The 19141-nt window shown below is 39.0% G+C and overlaps 1 protein-coding gene across 3 annotated transcripts; it reads left to right on the top strand.

Annotated features, from left to right (window-relative positions):
- Positions 1-11365: 11365 nt before the first annotated feature.
- Positions 11366-14982, top strand: LOC131152156 (cellulose synthase-like protein G2). Of its 3 annotated transcripts, XM_058103842.1 has the most exons (8): positions 11396-11560; positions 11663-12043; positions 12826-13053; positions 13126-13338; positions 13443-13542; positions 13668-13846; positions 13949-14296; positions 14391-14982. In XM_058103842.1, exons 1-8 carry the CDS (start codon positions 11450-11452, stop codon positions 14937-14939), a joined length of 2109 nt encoding a protein of 702 aa, XP_057959825.1. In that variant the 5' UTR covers positions 11396-11449; the 3' UTR covers positions 14940-14982. The 3 variants fall into 3 exon arrangements, with proteins under 3 accessions (XP_057959826.1, XP_057959824.1, XP_057959825.1); XM_058103843.1 differs by having other exon boundaries at positions 11366-12043; positions 13668-13760; positions 14013-14296; XM_058103841.1 differs by having other exon boundaries at positions 11388-12043.
- Positions 14983-19141: the final 4159 nt, after the last annotated feature.

Below are 19141 nucleotides of genomic sequence, written 5' to 3'. Positions count from 1 at the left end.
ACTTATTTCAAAATCACTTTGGAAGAGATGACATATTTATTTTGGGAATTTGATTTGTATTCACATGCACATATTCTCACTTGTTATTTATTTTCTGAAAATCATTTTGAGAGCGTTGGTTGGGTTTCTCATGGTTATTTCTTTAATAAATATTTTTTTTTGGGAGAAAAATTATTTACAGCACAAATATTTTCTTGAGCTTAAATACCTAGATTATCCAAATATTCTTTATTTGCAAAAATATTTATAGGAGAACAGTAATACTCATTTTTCATATATATTTTATTTGTGCAAAATTATTTGATAGCACTTTTACACTACTGAACATATTTCATATCATATTAGAGTGCATGCATTTAGAGCTTAAACGTTGTACATCTCTGCTTGTATTTATAAGCATTTTATCATGTACAAAAATGGTTTTTATTGTACCGGTTGGGTTCATCCCATTAGTTGAACTAGGGAGTCTCAACCTCGTAAGTGAGACCGGCTAGGTTCAGCCCGAAATTTGAACTGGGAAATTTCAGCCCTGTAAGTGAGACAAGTTTGATTCAGCCTTGTAATTGTGCTGGAGTTTACCTCACCCCATAAGGAGAGGTTGTAATGGTTTCTGCTCTACCCATTTAAGTGAGTAGGGATAGTGTAATCCTTGGGGGGTTATGCCCAAGGCAAGGACGTAGGCTAGTTTGGCCAAACCTCGATAACAAATATCGTGTGTTTGTTTCTCCCTTTCTCATTTACTTTTTGTACTTTAATTTCAGTATGTGTATGCTTGTTCATGTTTTTTTATAATCATCTTGCATGCACACAGAATTAATTTAAATGAGATATGCAGCACACGTGTATGTATGCACACATTGCTCACTTACTTTACATACATGTTTTATTTCAAATGGGATATGAGATGTGATGAATCAATGTAATTGTTTAAATTAGCGAAAAAGTTTTAAATGTCCAATTCACCCCCCTCTCAGGATCACACTATTTCCAACACTATCCAAACTTGGTATGACACATCAAACTGTAGAGGAACACAGGGTGTAAGATTCAACACAAAAAAAATAGTGCTCAATGCCTCCCCCCAAAAGGATTTTGGCAACTGGGCTTGTGAAAGAAAACTTCTCACTCTCTCAACTAGTGTTCCATTCGTCCTTTCTGCTATGCCATTCAACTGAGGAGTTTTCGAAGGAGTCTTTTGATGTCGAATACCTTGCTATCTACAATATTCATCAAATGGACTAGAATACTCTCCATCGTTATCAGTCCGGATGCATCTCAGTTTCTTCCCAGGTTGTCTCTCAACTAGGGCTTGAAATTTCTTGAACTCAGCCAACACTTGGTCTTTCGAATTCAAGGTATATACCCACAACTTTCTTGAATGATCATCTATGAAGGTCACAAAGTATCTAGAGCCACCAAGTGTTCTCGTCTTCATAGGGCCACACACATCCGAATGTACCAAATCCAGTATCTCTGACTTTCTCGAATGAGGGGAATTCTAGAAGGAAACTCTGCTCTACTTCCCTGACAAAAAATGAGTACACCTTTTCAAAAGTGTACTTTTTAGTCCACATAGTAGACTTTTCTTCCCCAGTAGAGCTAATCCTTTCTCACTCATGTGAGCTAGTCTCTTGTGCCACAAATATGTTGTACCATTATCCTCCATCGCATTAACAATGTCGTTGGAGATCTTTACTTGCAGAACGTACAATGCAGAGTGCTTCATGCCTCGAGCCACAACCGTAGCACCCCTAGTGAGCTTCCACTGGCCATCACTGAAAGTGCTGCAGTACCCTTCATCATCAAGTTTACTTGCATAAATCAAATTCAAACGAATGTTAAGAATATGTTTCACATCTCTAAGAACTAAACTCGTGCTATTATTTGTCTTCAGATACACATCCCCAATTCCAATGACTTTAACCAAGTCATCATTGCCCATCTTTATAGTTCCAAAGTTACAGGATCTATAGGATGTAAAGAGATCCTTTCGAGATGTAGTATGAATGGAGGCACCACTGTCAATCACCCAACTGGTCTCATGGTATGCAACATTTATCATCTCATCATCATAAACAATAAGGAAGTCTACAGGAGTGGTGATAGCAACTCTATCATCACCATATTTGTCATCTCCATTCTTCGTTCCCTTCCTTTTCTCATTCTTGTTTTCTTTCTTCAATTGCCTGCAATATTTCTAGACGTGTCCCTTTTTCCCGCAATGATGACACTCAATATTTGCAAACTTGTTGGACTTGCTTCTACTGTTATCTCTGATCTTTGGATCTCTGCTCTTACTTCTCTCCATCTTTTCTGTAACCAAGATCTTTGATTGTGAAGAGGATCCCTGTGTTTTTCTTCTCATCTCTTCATTTGGCAAACAACTCTTGGCCATATCCATTGTGATTACACCTTCTGGAGCGGAGTTAAACAATGAAATTCTGAGCGTCTCCCAAGAGTCTGGTAATGAACCAAGCAACCATAACCCTTGTATCTCATCATCAAACTTAATTCCCATTCCAACCAACCGATTAATAATTCCTGGAATGTATTCAGGTGATTAGATAAAGGAGTCCCGTCCTGGTACCTCAAAGTCATCATTTGTTCAATCAGCTTATTATTTCCAGTCTTTCTAGCATATAGTTGTTCAAACTTACTCCGTAGAGAATGTGCATTTGTCTCTCCACTAATACAGTTCAAAACATTGTCATCTACCCATTGCTTGATATACGCACACACCTATCGATGTAACAGAGTCCATTCCACATCAGACTTTTTTTTCTTGCTTTTTCAGCACTAAACATCGGTAGGTAATAATATTTCACAAAAAGAAGATCCTCCATTTTTCCTTTCCATATGTGATCATTTGAACCATTGAGATTAATCATTCTACTAGTATTTGCTTCCATAACTGCTAACTTGACAATCTGTTAACCGAGCTTTGATACCACTTTGTTGGGAGAGATATTAACAAAAAACCACAGTGGAATAATTATTCTCCCTATATGCAAGAAAATATAGTGTATCTCTACTTTTATATGCGCTAAAAATAATAGGAAAAATAATTAATCACATCAAGCCACAAGAACACAAACAATTTTTTACATGGAAAACTTCCCCAGTGTGAGTAAGAAAATCCATGGGACCTAGTCTAGTTGAAACCTCCACTATCAACCAAATAATGGGTACACCAAGTCTTCTCTTATCGCAATTAGAGGTTACAAATATATCTCATTAAGATATCAACAATCTTGACAAATACAAAGAGAATTGGAGAGAATATACCAAAATTGCGGTTACTGTTCACGGGCAAATATCCCAACTCCTGAGATCAAAATCTGATCTCCACCGTTCAGATTGTAGCTCCTTGAGTCATGGACCTCTCCTCCAAATTTCATCTTGATCGGACCACACACGAAGTAGGATGAGAGTCTTAATGAAATTTGGGCAGCATGAGAAAAATCACATTTTTCTCTCTTTCTTTTTGAGAAGTGACAACTCCTCCCTTCTCCCCTCTCTTTTTATAACTTCTTTTAGGCTATCGCACTAAAGGGCTGAGCTTTGGGCTTTTAATAAAGCCAACTTGGGCTTTCCTCCACATGGAGGGTAAACACGTGGAGATAGACTACCATTTTGTTCGAGAAAAAGTTCAACAAAAAACTTTGGAGGTTGGCTTCATCTCAAGTAAAGACTAGCTCATTGATGGTCTCACTAAACCAATCGTGTTAGCAAAATTTGCCTTCCTACGAGACAAGCTCAACGTGAATTCATCCCCACAAAACTTGGAGGGGCATACTACAAAAATAAATACTACATTAGATTATGGCAAATCAAGTGTAACTACACCTTGATTTTAGGAGTCCCCAATTATGGACATGAATATTGCAGCAGATCATGGCAAATCAAGTGCAACTGCACCTTGATTTAGGAGTTCCCAATGGCTATAAAATTAATTGCTTTCCATGTATATCTCATTTCTTTGTTTATAATTTCTTGTAAATTATTATACAGTTACTGATCATATAAATATATACCATCTCTCGCTACAAGGACATGGGAGTTTTTAGCATTCTTGTTTTATCTTTTATTCCACTATAAAAGTAATGATTAGAAAAATAAAGAAGGCGGCTCAGCCTCAAACAAATTAAACAATGACCATTAAAAAAAAAAACACAATGAGCATTATCTAAAGTTTTTTCCCATTTTATTATTAATTTATAATAAAATATAAAATAATACTTTATTTGGGAAAAAAATTCCCATTTTGAGGCTTACATAATCTTGCAAGATGGAGTAACCAGAATTAAACAAATCTCGTAGGACGGAGTTGCGAGATTTAAAAAAATCTCGTAGGATGGTCCTGCGAGATTTGCCTGCAACTATAAATTCATTCCTCCATTCTTTCTTTTATTTTCCGATCTTCAAGTTGCGTCCGCAACCCTAATGCTATCTTCTCTCTTTGCTTCCTCTTGTTCCTGGCCTGAACTCTTTGCTAGCAACCACAATCGGCCCCCCTAGGATCTCAATCCTGGCAACTCCATCTCATCGGTGAATCCTATTGACCTGCAGAAGCCTTGTGACGTCGCCGAAGATCAAGGGTAGGGCCATCCGGAGGCCCTCCAATTCCCCTACGATGACTCATCCATGCTCGCGTCCAAGCTTTAGTTGCACCATATTCTAGCCCACTCTTCCTCACGAAGGTGAAGACCCAGAAAACAGAGCTTCATATTTCCTTTTTTCTTTTCCTTTCTTTCGTTTTCTTTACCTACCAAATCAGATATAGATTTTTATTTTCAAAAACAATCTCCATGGAATCCATGGTGGAAGTCTGTTTAAGGCGACCTCAGATTGATCATAAATAATGTTAATTGTATTTGAGAATCAATCAAGTAATGAAGAAAGAAAAATATCTTTTGAAGATATATACTAGTTTTGTTTGATCTGGGTATGCATTCAAGTAATGAAGAAAGAAAAATATATTTTGAAGATACTAGTTTTCTTTTATCTGGGTATGCATGGGGCAGGTACCTTCACAGTTGAGTCTGTAGAATCGTCGAGAATTTGGATTATGATACGATCATACGACCATGAAAGGCCACATGCAGCTTCAATGGAGAGCTGATAAACCTGAAAGTGAAGAAAAATCATAACTAGAGAGAGAGAGAGAGAGAGAGAGAGAGAGAGAGAGAGAGAGAGAGAGATGAAATTGAAGTAAAGAACCTCTCTTTTATTGTACATTGGAATTTGGACAAGGACCATGGGATAGAAGGAATTGTCGAGCTATGTGTCACGGTTCGACTATTTTCACACCGTTGTGAAGGGCCGTACGGCGCTAGCTAAAGCACTCTTGCTTAACTAGCCAGCCTATCGTTTACCAACATTCATCCACGAAGCACTTTCATTAACATTCATGCAGATAGCAGCGGAAACAGTAATCAATTCATGAAAGCCGTGGCAAGCAAGCAGTAAACATTGAAACAAACGTAATTCATTAACAAATCCTCCGTTGACATGGTGTACTTAGCGAGGGAGGCAAGTAGGCTAAGCACGTTGATAATTTCTAGTGAGTTTTACAATGACTGATGAACATTCACCCTCCCCTAAAGAGCTTTTTGGGCTATTCTCACTCTAGCACTAGGAAACATCAAAGTGACCGAGGAGTCATACTGCCTTATTTGGCTTACAATGAAATAAATACTGGAAAATAACCTTACACTAGTATTTACATGATGGAAACCCATCCCAAACACACGAGGCAAGCGGTCACAAGCAAGCATAATGCCCTGAACAAGCTTAGCTCGTGACATTCTCCCTCACTTATGCGGTCGACGTCCTCATAGACTTTGACACTAGGTACACTTCGACTTTGTTTATGAATGGTTGCATACCTTCCACAGAAACCCAGCTAATTTCTTCGTCACCAAGGCCTTTCCACTTCACTAAGAATTCCTACTGCTTCTTCCTTGAGGATGTGAATTCTTTGTCTGCAAGGATATCTTCAACTTCACGTGTGTTAGGTTGAACTGTACTCACTTCTACTCTGGCTGACTGATTTTCGCTCAGATCGTCAGTGTTGGCGTTGTACGACTTGAGGTAGCTGACGTGAAACACAAGATGCACTTTCATCCAAGTCGGAGGGTCAATTTTGTAGGAGACCTTCCCGACTTTGGTCAAGATGGGGATTGGTCCTTCATATTTGTGAAGTAGTCTCCTATCTCGTCCTCGTAGTGACCTAACCCGTTTAGGATTGAGCTTAACAAGCACTAAGACACCTACGTTGAAGTGCTGCGGTCTTCTCCCCTGATCTGCCCACTTCTTCATCTGCTTAGTAGCTTTCTTTAGGTAGGCTCGGGTAATCTCAGCATTCTGTCTCCATTCTTTGGTAAAGACGTATGCCTTGGGACTCTTTCCCTTGTACGGCTCATCCACTGTGTGAGGTAATAGCAGCTGCTGGCCTATAACAAGCTTAAAAGGACTCTTGTTGGTTGTGGAGCACTTTTGGGCATTGAAACAAAACTGAGCCACATCAAGTAGTTGCACCCAATTCTTTTGGTTGGCGTTGACAAAGTAGTGCAAGTACTCTTCAAGTAGCCCATTGAATCTCTCCGTCTGTCCATCTGTTTGTGGGTGATAACTCGAAGAGATTTCTAGCTGTGAACCAAGGATTTTGAAAAGTTCTGTCTAGAAGTTGCTAGTGAATCTTGAGTCTCGGTCACTAATAATGTCATGGGGAACACCCTAATATTTCGAAATGTTCTTAAAAAACAACTGTGTTGTCTCCTTTGCCGAACAGTACTTCGGTGCAGCTATGAATGTATCATACTTCGAAAACCTGTCTATAATAACAAGTATAGACCCTGCGTCTCCCACTCTGGGCAAGTTGGTGATGAAGTCCAATAAGACACTTTCCCACGATTTGTACGGTACTAGTAGGGGCTCCGACAGCCCAGCAATTTTCCTCCGCTCCACCTTGTCTTGTTGGCAAGTGAGACAAGTTCGGGTATAATCAACCACATCATCATGCATGTGCGGCCAATATTACCCCTGCTTCAGTAAGGCCAAAGTGCGCTACCATCCTGGATGTCTGACCTATATGGTATCATGACATTCCTTCAGCAATGTCTTCCTCAGATCACCTACTCGTGGCACAAAGAGCCGATTACCATGGGTCATCAGTAATCTATCTTCCATATAGAACTGTCGTGCCTTCCCTTCTTCGGTAAGTTTCATTAAGTTCTGCCCAACTGGATCTTTGGCTAAGTTCTCCTTGATGCGCTCCCGCATCGTTGTGGTAACAGTACTTAAAGTCAAATGTGTTACCATTTGTAAGGCTGTCAGTTCAACCTTTCTACTCAGTGCATCCGCGACTTGGTTCAATCGCCCCACCTTGTGCTCAAATGAAAAATCAAATTCTGCCAAGAATTCTTGCCATCGGCCCTGCTTGGGTGTCAGCTTTGGCTGTGTGAAGAAATGGCTAACACCTGAGTTATCTGTTTTCACCACAAACCTTGACCCAAGTAATTAATGCCTCCACACACGGAGGCAATGTATCACTGCTAGCATCTCCTTCTCTTGATCTGTGTACTTTCGCTCTGCTTCACCAAGCTTACGGCTTTCGTACGCAATAGGGTGCCCCTCCTGTACCAAGATGCCTCCAAGGGTGAATTATGATGTATCTATCTGTTCCTCGAAGGGTTTCATGACATCCGGAAGAGCCAGTACCAGATCTCTCATCATGGCATCCTTCAAGTCATCAAAGGCTCCCTGGCACTCCGCTGTCTAGTTCCACCCATGACCCTTCTTTAGTAGTTTTGTCATAGGGGTCGTTCTCCGTGAATACTCCTCTATGAACTTCCTGTAGTAGTTGGCAAGCCCAAGAAAGGAACGCAACTCTTTCACCGTCCTTGGGATCTTCCATTCTTGAATTGCCCTTACCTTCTCCATATCCATTCTTATATGACCTTGTTCAATCACATAACCAAGGAATTTGATGCTCTGCTGAGCGAAAGAGCACTTCTCTTTCTTCACATATATACTGTTCCCCTTCAGCCTATCGAACACCTTCCGCAGATGTTCTTTATGTTCCTTCAAAGTGAAACTGTAGACAACAATATAATCCAGGTATACCACGACAAACTTGTCAAGGTACTCACGGAAAACCTGGTTCATCAAGGTATAGAATGTTGCAGGCACATTCGTCAACCTGAATGGCGTTACCAAGAATTCATATGCCCCATACCGTGTCACACAAGTAGTCTTCAGCTTATACCTATCAGCAATTCTCACCTGATAGTAGCCTGACCTCAAGTCAAGTTTAGTGAAGTACTTGGCGTGACTCAACTAATCAAATCAACAATCAACGGAATAAGATACTTGTTGCGCACTGTCACCTTGTTGAGCGCACTGTAGTCTACACACATCCGCAGGCTCCCATCATGTTTCTTTTGAAACAGCACCGGTGCTCCAAATGGTGCTTTGGAAGGGCGAACATATCCCGCTTCCAATAATTGATCAAGTTGCTTCCTTAATTCTGCTAACTTTGGAGGCGCCATCCGATATGGCCCTTTTGAAGGTGGTTTCACTCTTGGGAACAACTCAATCTCATGGTCCACACCCCATAGTGGAGGTAATTCGTGAGGCAACGTATCCGGCATCACCTCCTTGTACTCATCCAACACCGCTTGGATGGTTGTAGGCACCAGCTCTTTGCCTACTTCTTCATCTACAACCACCGTGGCTAGATATGTCTGCTCTCCTTTCCTCAAACCTTTCTTGAGTTGCATGGATGAAAAGAACTTCCCATCGTCTCCTTTTGTTGCAATAACTTGCACCATGCACGGGTGATCTCCCATCAGACATAGGAAACTAGCCGAAGGCATTAGCACTGCCTTCGTTCCCCTTAGGAACTCTATTCCCAAAATGATTGAAAAGTCATCCAATGACACTGCTATGAAATTCACATGACCTTCCCACTGCCCAAGCTTCACAGTAACTTGCTTGGCTACTCCTAAAGTAGGCTGGGCTACATAATTAACTGCTTTCATGCGTCTTGTATCCTTCTTTAAGGATAAGTTGAGTCTCCAAGCTTCTAGTTGCAAAACAAAGTTATGGGTAGTCCCGGTATCCACCATAGCACGAGTGCTTTTCCCATTGATTCTCAAGTCCACAAACATTAGCCCTCTGGCTCGTGTAACATTTGGGGCTTTTGCCTACTTTTCCAATGCGCTCACCTACTGCATTGCACCCATCCTGGGGGTCTCATCTTCTTCCCCATCATCTTCCAGTGCTTGTTCGGCAATGGAAGCCTATAAAGCATTAAGTGATGCTTTGTAAGGGCACTCAAAAACTCTATGAGGACCTCGACACAAGAAACACTCAAGTTTACCCTTTCCCTTGGGTGTGTTGAACCCTCGAGACGACGAAGCTTCCTTTGAGGTTGATGCTTTATAGTCGGCTCCCCCACTCTTGGGTTTGCCTTTCTTGAAAGACTTTCCATTGTTTCCCTCTAGAAAATAGAATAACTTGTCCTTCTCCGACATATCCCGGATATCCAACATCAAAGTAGAAAATTATTTCACATATTCCCTGATCGACCTAGTATGCTTGAGGTCTCTCAGCTTTTTCCTTGCATTGTACTCAATATTTTCATGAAAGAATTGGGCCTTGAGCTCTCTCTTCAAGTCTGCCCAACTATCAATTACACAGTTTCCATTTTCAATGTCATTGTACTTAGCATGCTACTGTAGTTTGGTGTCACCCACCAAGTACATGGTTGCAGTATCCATTTTCATCTATTCTGAGGCCATCCTCGCAGCGTGAAAATATTGTTCCATATCAAGCAAGAAGTTCTCTAACTCCTTAGCATCACGAGCACCCCCATACGTCCTGGGTTCAGGTACCTTGGTCTTACTAACTCCCGGAGTGTTGGTGTTCCCCATAGCAAGAACCATCAGATTCACCTTTGCATCCAGATTAGCCATCCGGGCCTGCAAAGTTTCCACAGTGTGGTGAAAGTCCTCTGACATTTCACTTGTCAAACTTGCTTGATGCTGCTGTGATCCCATCACTTCATCAACAAGTCCCCTCAGTTGGGCCATCTCGTTGGCCATATTGTTGGTTGTCTCTTCAACCTGTGCTTCCAGTGCACTAAGTTGGTGCCATGGTCAGTTACCAAAGCTTCCAAAATCCCACAATGAAGGTAACTGAATTCTCGTAGCAACTGAGCCTTGGCTCTGATACCAAGTGTCACGGTCCGACTATTTTAACACCATTGTGAAGGGCCGTGCAGCGCTAACTAAAGCACTCTTACTTAACTAACCAACCTATCATTTACCAACATTCATCCACGAAGTACTTTCATTAACATTCATTCAGATAGCAACGGAAACAGTAATCAATTCGTGAAAGCCGTGGCAAGCAAGCAGTAAACATTGAAGCAAATGTAATTCATTAACAAATCCTCCGTTGACATGGTGTACTTAGCAAGGGAGGCAAGTAGGCTAAGCACGTTGATAATTGTTAGTGAGTTTTACAATGACTGATGAACACTCACCCTCCCTTAAAGAGCTTTCTGAGCTATTCTCACTCTGGCACTAGGAAACATCAAAGTGACCGAAGAGTCATACTGTCTTATTTGGCTTACAATGAAATAAATACTGAAAAATAACCCTACACTAGTATTTACATGATAGAAACTCATCCCAAACACACGAGGCAAGCGGTCACAGGTAAGCATAATGCCCTGAACAAGCTTAACTCGTGACACTATGCGTCGTCTTTTATGAGCTCCCATTTGTAACGTTTTTCTAGTTTTCTACTAAAGAACTTGACTAGAATGAAGACAATACCCATGTAAACCCTCTCGACGAAGAGCATCAGAGACATGATCAGGTATAGGACAACTACGATTCTCAGGAAAGGGACGATCAACGGGGCTTTGACTCGATCAACGGGGCTTTGACTTGACCCCAAATCAATCCCATTTGCATTGCAATGTCATCTTTGGTCCCTTGAAACACATCTAGTAGAAGAGTCATCATCGAAAGCCGATCCATTTACGCCCTTTTTACTTTGAAAACAGAGCAGAACACAAAAAAAAATAGAACGAAACGAGAAAAATAGAGCGGTCATAGTCGCAGGCAAATCTTGCAAAATTGAACTACAAGATTTGTTTAAATCTCACAACCCTGTCCTAGGAGATCTATTTAAATCTTGCTATTTCATCTTGCGAGATTACTTAAACCTCAAAATGAGAAATTTTTTTTCCAAATAAAGTATTATTTTATATTTTATTATAAATTAATAATAAAATGGAAAAAACTGGCATTATCTATAACATGCTCCGCCGCATAAGAGAGACACCCATACCATCGTGTGTATATACATATATTCTCCTCGTGATCCTGCTGAATTGCACTCGCCGCCTTACTCCAAGTTGTCACTAAGCCAAATGGATTCTCTCCCTTTCCATCTCTCCATAGCCCACACATCTGCAGCCATCGCCAACAGACTACACGCCCTTCTTCACGCCATAGCTCAATCTTCCTTCATCTATTATAGAGTATCTTCTCTGCTATCCTCTGCCACAAACAGAGCACCTGTTTCCGAGCTTTTGGTGTTTTCTTCTGAACTGATTCTCTCCTTCCTATGGCTTCTCAATCAGGCCTATCTATGGCGGCCCATTTCCCGGACTGTCTTCCCGGAGAGATTGCCGTCCGACGAAGAGCTTCCGGCCATCGACGTTTTCGTGGTCACCGCCGATCCGAGGAAGGAACCGCCGATGGGGGTTATGAACACGGTTCTGTCGGCCATGGCGCTGGACTATCCGCCGGAAAAGCTGTCGGTGTATCTCTCCGACGATGGGGCTTCTCCTCTGACGTATTTCGCGCTTCAGGAGGTTTGGGTTTTTGCATGGTCGTGGCTTCCATTCTGCAGGAGGTATGGGATCAAGTGCAGGTGCCCGGAAGCTTATTTTTCAGATCCAGAGTATGATCCACAGATTTTTGGTAGCACTGAGTTTTTGGAGGAAAGAGAGAAGATCAAGGTAAACTATTTCATTGATTTTCTTTTAATTTGTTGTTGGGTAAATTATAAAATTAATTTGTTGTCGGGTAAACATAGTTATGTATTATATTAATGGAAGTTATGATAATACCATGATATGTGCTTAGGTTATGATCCTATTATTTGTAGCAAACTTTAAAATAATGTCAAATCTAATTACACTTTAAGGACTAGTTAGTGTAATTTAGAGGAGGAGGGGTGGGGTTTAGACTTGCTAATTAACTAAGTCAATTAATTAATTTGATCACACTTTCATTTTTGGAAACACTTTTCATTCATTTTCTTTTTTCACTTTTGATTGAAGACTGAAGTATGATAAAAAGAATTCTATATGTATAATCACAATTAAACACACAAGATGTGCGTTTAAAAATTATTTAAGTGTTCCCAAATGAGGCTTAAAGTTACCATTGGCACTCTAAGTTTACTTTTTCTTTTTTAGTATTGAATGACAATTTTATACCTTTATTTTCTCCAATTCATGAATTGGTCCTCTCTCTCTCTCTCAAAAAGTAAAAAGATCATGGTAAAAAAATAAAAATAAATGGAGGTGCCGCCCTCCTTATTAAAAAAAAAAAAAAACTTAAATTCTTATTTGGTCCAACATCGGGCATGAGTTTCATATTATGTTTTGAATTTGTGCAAATTTAAATGAAATTTAATATAATTTTGTTTTATACTCTATTTAAACTTGCATAAATTTAAATTTATGAGCCAATCTCTAAGCTGCCAAACAGAGAATTACAATTAGCATTTTTGCAGATGAAGTATGAATTGTTCAAAGAGGATCTGACGAGGGCTGCAGAAGAGAATAAAGGGACAAGCATTGCCAATACTCAAATTCATCCCCCAGTTGTTAAACTGATGAATCATGAGATTGCTGATGAAGCAAACACTGCCAGAGAAGACATGCCTCTTCTTGTGTACGTTTCTCGGGAGAAGAAACCTCGTCATCCGCACCATTTCAAAGCTGGAGCTCTCAATGTCCTCGTATGCATGCATACATCCATTTTTCAATGTTTCTGCCTCTGTTTCTGATGAATCATTTTGCAACTTTTGCAGCTTAGAGTCTCGGGCCTCATCAGCAACTCTCCCTACATACTTGTGTTAGATTGTGATATGTACTCCAATGACCCATCTTCTGCTCGGCAGGCAATGTGCTTCCACCTCGATTCTAAGATCGCTCCCTCGTTAGCCTTTGTTCAGTTCCCTCAGAAATTTCACAATGTCAGTGAGAACGACATCTATGGTGGGCAGCTTCGACCCCCATTTGTGGTATGCAAATGAATTCCTAATTGATTTAGGAGACAATTCCAGTTCTTAAAGAGCAGTTGCCAGTACATAGCAGCGTTTTGTTGATTTCTTGGATGCAATTGCAGGTGAAGTGGCCTGGAATGGATGGACTGAGAGGACCCATTTTGTCTGGTACATGCTTTTACATGAAAAGAAAGGCGTTATATGGTGCTGTTAACCAGAAAAGTATGACCAACACACAATTATCCTTGTGACTAACAATTCTGTAAAACTATTCCTTTCACTCTACTGCCTCCAATGTTTTACGGTTACAAAATAGTTCAGGAATAACTTTGCCATGTATTGACCAGCTAAGGATCTCCTTCAACTCAAGCAATCATTTGGTACTTCAAACGAGTTCCTTAATTCGATTTGTCAAGGCCATCGACGAACTATTATTGATGGTAAGGATTCATCAAGCTCATTGTTTCGAGAGGCAGTGTCTTTAGCACATTGCACATATGAGAGAGAAACTGAATGGGGTGAACAGGCAAGCACTGTATTGACTATCCATTGCATTACCAATTTTTGGTTTTGCTAGCCACCAGTCTTTTAACATACTTTTTTTTCCCTTCTCGTGCATTGGTAGTAGGTTGGTTTCTTGTATAATTCTGTAGTAGAAGACTACTTTACTGGTTTCATCTTGCACTGTAAAGGGTGGACTTCTCTGTTCTGCAATCCTTCAAGGCCAGCATTCTTGGGCAGTGCTACTACGAATTTAAATGACTTGCTTGTTCAAGGGACAAGATGGAACACTGGTGTGCTTGAAGTCGGGTTGTCAAAGTTTTGCCCCCTAATCTACGGACCATCGAAAATTTCTATTCTTGAGACCATGTGCTATGCTTCCTATGCATTTCAGCCCCTCTATTTCCTGCCTTTGTGGTGCCTATCTATCATCCCTCAGCTGAACCTCTTGAATGGCATCCCCATTTACCCCAAGGTTAGAATTCTGTGATTACTCAAAAAGTACTCTATTTTTTCTAATAGTCATGCTCATCTACATCTTTGTGGCATTCTTTTCTCTTCTCTCACAGGTTTCAAGTACATGGTTCATTTTATTTTCATTTCTTTGTCTATCCTCCCTCTTGGAACACCTAGCAGAAATCATTTTCACTGGAGGATCAATTCGCATATGGTGGAATGAGTTGCGAATTTGGATAATAAAGTCAATCACATCCTATGCTTTTGGAACAGTAGATGTTTTCTTGAAGTGGGTTGGCCAGAGACAAGCCAGTTTCTTGCCTACTAATAAAGTTGCAGATGAAGAACAAATTAAGCGATACAAAAATGACATATTTGATTTTCAAACATCGGCGATGTTTCTTGCTCCATTAGTTACATTGGTGATTTTGAACATCATTGCTTTCGCTGCGGGAGTTGCTAAAATGATGGTTGCTGGAAATTGGGATGCGTTGTTTGGACAAGTTCTTCTCTCATTTTTCATCCTAGTGGTGAATTACCCTATAATTGAAGGGATGATAGTGAGGAAGGACAATGGGCGCATTCCACCTTCTGTCACTTTTTTATCTATTTTGTATGCTATAATTATCTTGTCTTTAGGTACTTTTGTTCTCATGTGGTGAAACGAAATCAAAATGAGATTAGTTTGAAGACTTTTATATTCAATTTTCTTTTGGGTCCTTTTTTCAAATGAGCTGAATTATTGAATGCCCTTTTCAAGGGTTTTCTTTTTGTTTCATTTACATGCTTTTGTCACGTAGGAGGGATACACTGCTCTACCCACTCTAATTTTGTCATATGTGAGATTGAGACTGAGGGCCTAAAAAGAAAAAAAAAATAAAAAAAAAGCAACTTTGTGTGCAAAGCTCTTGTGTATGCAGGGTTCGAAAAAGGGGCGGACTATAATGGATTTATAGTATACAACCTTACCTTTTATTTTTGTAAGAGTTTTTTTCCACGTCTTGAATTCGTGATCTCCAGGTCACATAGCGATAATCTTGTCGTAACATATATATATATATATATATAGTTTGATAGAAGATTCGTAAAATGAAAAGAAAATAAGATAAAAATTAATTTTTTTATATTTTCAATCTTAAATATGATCAATAATGAAAATTTACCTGAATTTAATTAAAAAACTAATAAAAACAAAAAATTGATGGCATCTAAAAAGAGTATTTATTTTTTTTATTGATAATAAAAGAGTATTTATTTGTTTCATGTCTTTTATGTTTTTCAAATCTAAACCGATGATTTAGGGAGTAGGCCACCTCCCTCTTTTGCAGATTTGAAGATCCAAAGAAAATTCAAAACGGTCCAATCAAGTGCTGACAAAAAACAAATTTAATATTAGAGAAAAACAAAGAACTTCCCATGTTCGTCTAGAAGCATAAATAGTGAAATCCTAAAAAAATAAGAAGACAAAAACTACCTACCACCATTACAGCCTGCGATGTAAGAATTCAAGTTAAACACGACTTCCTGCCCTTCCACTTCAATTAGTATTTATGACCATTCATAGAACAATGATTGCATGCGTATCAATGGAATAGAGAAGCGATAGCAACGTTTAAACTGCAAGAACAAAACCAATAATAGTTGCACAATAGCCAAGCATTTCATCAAGCACTTAACTTGTCCAATGACTTTGGTGTATTTTTAATAGGTGAATTGGATATTTAAAACTTGTTAAGTTGATTTCAATTTTACAAATAATATTTCCTAACCTAAAATTTGTCTATACAATCCTAAATGCGCAGATAAATATAAAGTGCATAAATTAAGTCATGCGCAGCATTCACAGACTATTGAAAGTAAAATACACGTACAGTAAATAAATTACAAAAATATAAATTGCACACACGATATGTTATCGAAATTCAGCCAATACTGTCTACGTCTCTGCCTCAAGCTCACAAGTAAAAGAATTCTACTATGCTCACTTAACGGGTGGAATGACACCGTTTACAATCAGGTCAAATTCTTAGAGCTGACCTCAACCTTTACGCACTCTCCTTACGGGGCGGAGAAGACCCTATCGATTCTTACGAACTCTGTCAACACACCCACAGGTCACCCCTAGAATACAATCAGATAATATAAAATTTATGTACAATCAAGATGCTTCTTACACTAAGCAGATATGTACCAATACGCACATGCAATAATCAATGCACCTTAAACAGATAAGAACTATAAGCTCAATGCAACGATGTGTAATAGCACTCAATCCAATGTCAATAGGTAATTAATTGGAAGAGTGTATTTTCAAACAATCTTTGAAACAATATATCAAAGTATCTCAATCACAAGTATGGTTTCAAAGATATCCAACAAGTGTAATCAAAATATGTCAAAAATAATTTTCTCAAAAATCTAGCACAAGAGATATTTGTAATATAAGCTTGTCAAAATAATTTTTGTACAATCAAAACACAAGCTTAATGAGTATTGCAATAATAACGCAAAGACTCACTAACTAAAAGTTTTCCCCACAAAAGGATTTATTAATTAAACTAGGGGGAAAACTTTGGCTAAACTCTCAGTCATAAATCAAACACACAATCAACACAATGAGAATTTTAGCAAGTGAGACAATTTAAAATCACTCAAAGATACTTTGATTTAGCAAGAGGAATAGTAAAGGATGAGTGTTTTTGACTTTGGGTACGAAGAAAGACTAAAAAATTCAGAGAGAATTTTGGCTAATCAAATCCCTAATCATTTCTTAATTGAGAAAATGAACTCATATTTATATATATGGCCAAATTTATAACCGTTGGGAACACTAAGGATAATATTAAAATTGTTTTAAATGAGTTTAATAAAAATAACCTTGTTTTACCTAAGTAAAAAATAAACAACTCGAGAGGCTTGGTCAACCGAGGCATTTTTGAACTGTAGGTTCGGTCGACTGTATTTGTGTGATTTTGGATTCTCCGAGGTTCGGTCGACCAGGATATGTTCGGTTGACCAAATTTAGAGGTTCGGTCGACCAGGTCATTTTTCAACTATAAGTTCGGTCGACCAGGGCATTGGGAATCAACCATGTGCCAATTCGGTAGACTAGACTGTTGACCATTTGGGTCATTCTCAGTTTTGATAATGACAAATACTCTTGGTATTTAATGTTTTCCAAGTTTGTGTGCAAGTTCATATTGGCGAAATCAGTTGATGGCACATAAAGACTTGAAGAAAACAAAGACCCTGAAGTTTTCTCATTATTGTACTTTATATTATTGCTTTATTCGAGTCTGTAATAGTAACATAGGGCAAAAGTCTGTAATAATCTACATTGTATGCATGTAGGAACTTATAAGCTCAAGACCTTAGAGAGACCTTAGGGAACACCCTTCGGTTGATTGAAGTCGGATTTTTTCGGTGTCCTAAAGAAGACCTAGACTGACCTTAGGACTCCATATAATTTATAAAAATATGCCCTATAGTCTTAAAAATTAATCATTATATGAATAGACTTAATATACATAGGGAATAGGACCGAAATGCATTAAAAATACATGTTCGGTTGACCGTGCTTTCACAGTGTAAATCTGTCGGCTGACCGAACCGGTCACCAAGTCAACAGTTTGACCATGGCTCGGTCGATTGAATAAGACCACTTCAATTATGTTGGTTGACCAAACTTCCCCTAGTCAACACTTTGACCTTTCAATCGACCAACCAGGAAAGTACTTTAACGTCCTGGTCGATCGAAGGTCCTCGGGAGATGCCCCAACAGCCTGGTCAACCGAACTTCATAGTTCAAAGTGTCCCGGTCGACTGAACCACGCGAGAATGAAAAATCGCTCCGGGGACACTTATTCCAGTCGACCGAACTTTCAGTTCAAATTTCCCCCGGTTGACCGAACTTGGTCACTTGGTCAACTGAACCTCAACTTCGGTCGACTGGTGCTCTCAGCTTGCACATTATTTTCACCGCGGTTAAATTTTTTAAACAGTATTAATTTTATTAATGATTTAAAAAAATAATAATAATACCCTTGGTGTCCCCAACGGTCATAATTTTTCCTATGGCTATATATATCTCTTCATTTGCAAAATTAAGGCAAGATTAGCAAATAGGATTAAGCCAAAATTCTTTGAAAATTTCCAAATCCTATTTTCTCCTACTCCATAACACTCAAATACCTTCATTCCTTTGAGAAATCCTACTTTGTGAGTGTTTTATTAATCGTTTTTTAAATTACTAAGAAACTCTCACTTGCTTTGCTTGTGATTTTCATATTAAGGGTTTAACTTGATTTTTCCCCTGATTTTATTTGATAAATCTTTGTGTGGGAAAAATCTTATAGCTAAGTGGGTCTTTACATTGTCATTGCAGGACTCATTAGGGCTTATAATTTTTTGTGTGCAAAAATATTTTACAAGCTCAGATTGAATATTTTGTTGTGCATTGTTATTGAGAAAATTATTTTGGAGATATTCTAGATTTCTATTACTTTAAATTTTTGAAACCCTAAATTAAGATTGAGAGTTTATCATTGCTTAGTTTCAAACATTAGCTTGTATAAACACTTATGTGCTTAATTTGAGATACTCACTATACTAAGTGTTGATTACACACATAGAGCACCAAGCTTATAGTTCATACATCATTGAGGTGCATTGATTATAATGTACGTATTATAGTACATACCTGCTTAGTTGAGAAGGACATTTTCGTTTACGTAAATTCATATTGATTGTATTCCAAGCGTGGGCCTGAAGAGGGAGACTAGCCCTATTGAATAATTCCAGACTAGCTTATACCCGGTTAGGAAAGTTAGGTGTGCCATCCTGGTAAGACTTGTTGGTTGAGGTT

This window comes from Malania oleifera, chromosome 3 (assembly GCF_029873635.1).
Source record: "Malania oleifera isolate guangnan ecotype guangnan chromosome 3, ASM2987363v1, whole genome shotgun sequence".
NCBI lineage: Eukaryota > Viridiplantae > Streptophyta > Magnoliopsida > Santalales > Ximeniaceae > Malania > Malania oleifera.
The sequence above is the reverse complement of the archived record's forward strand: the minus strand, read 5'-3'. Positions and strand labels throughout refer to the sequence as shown.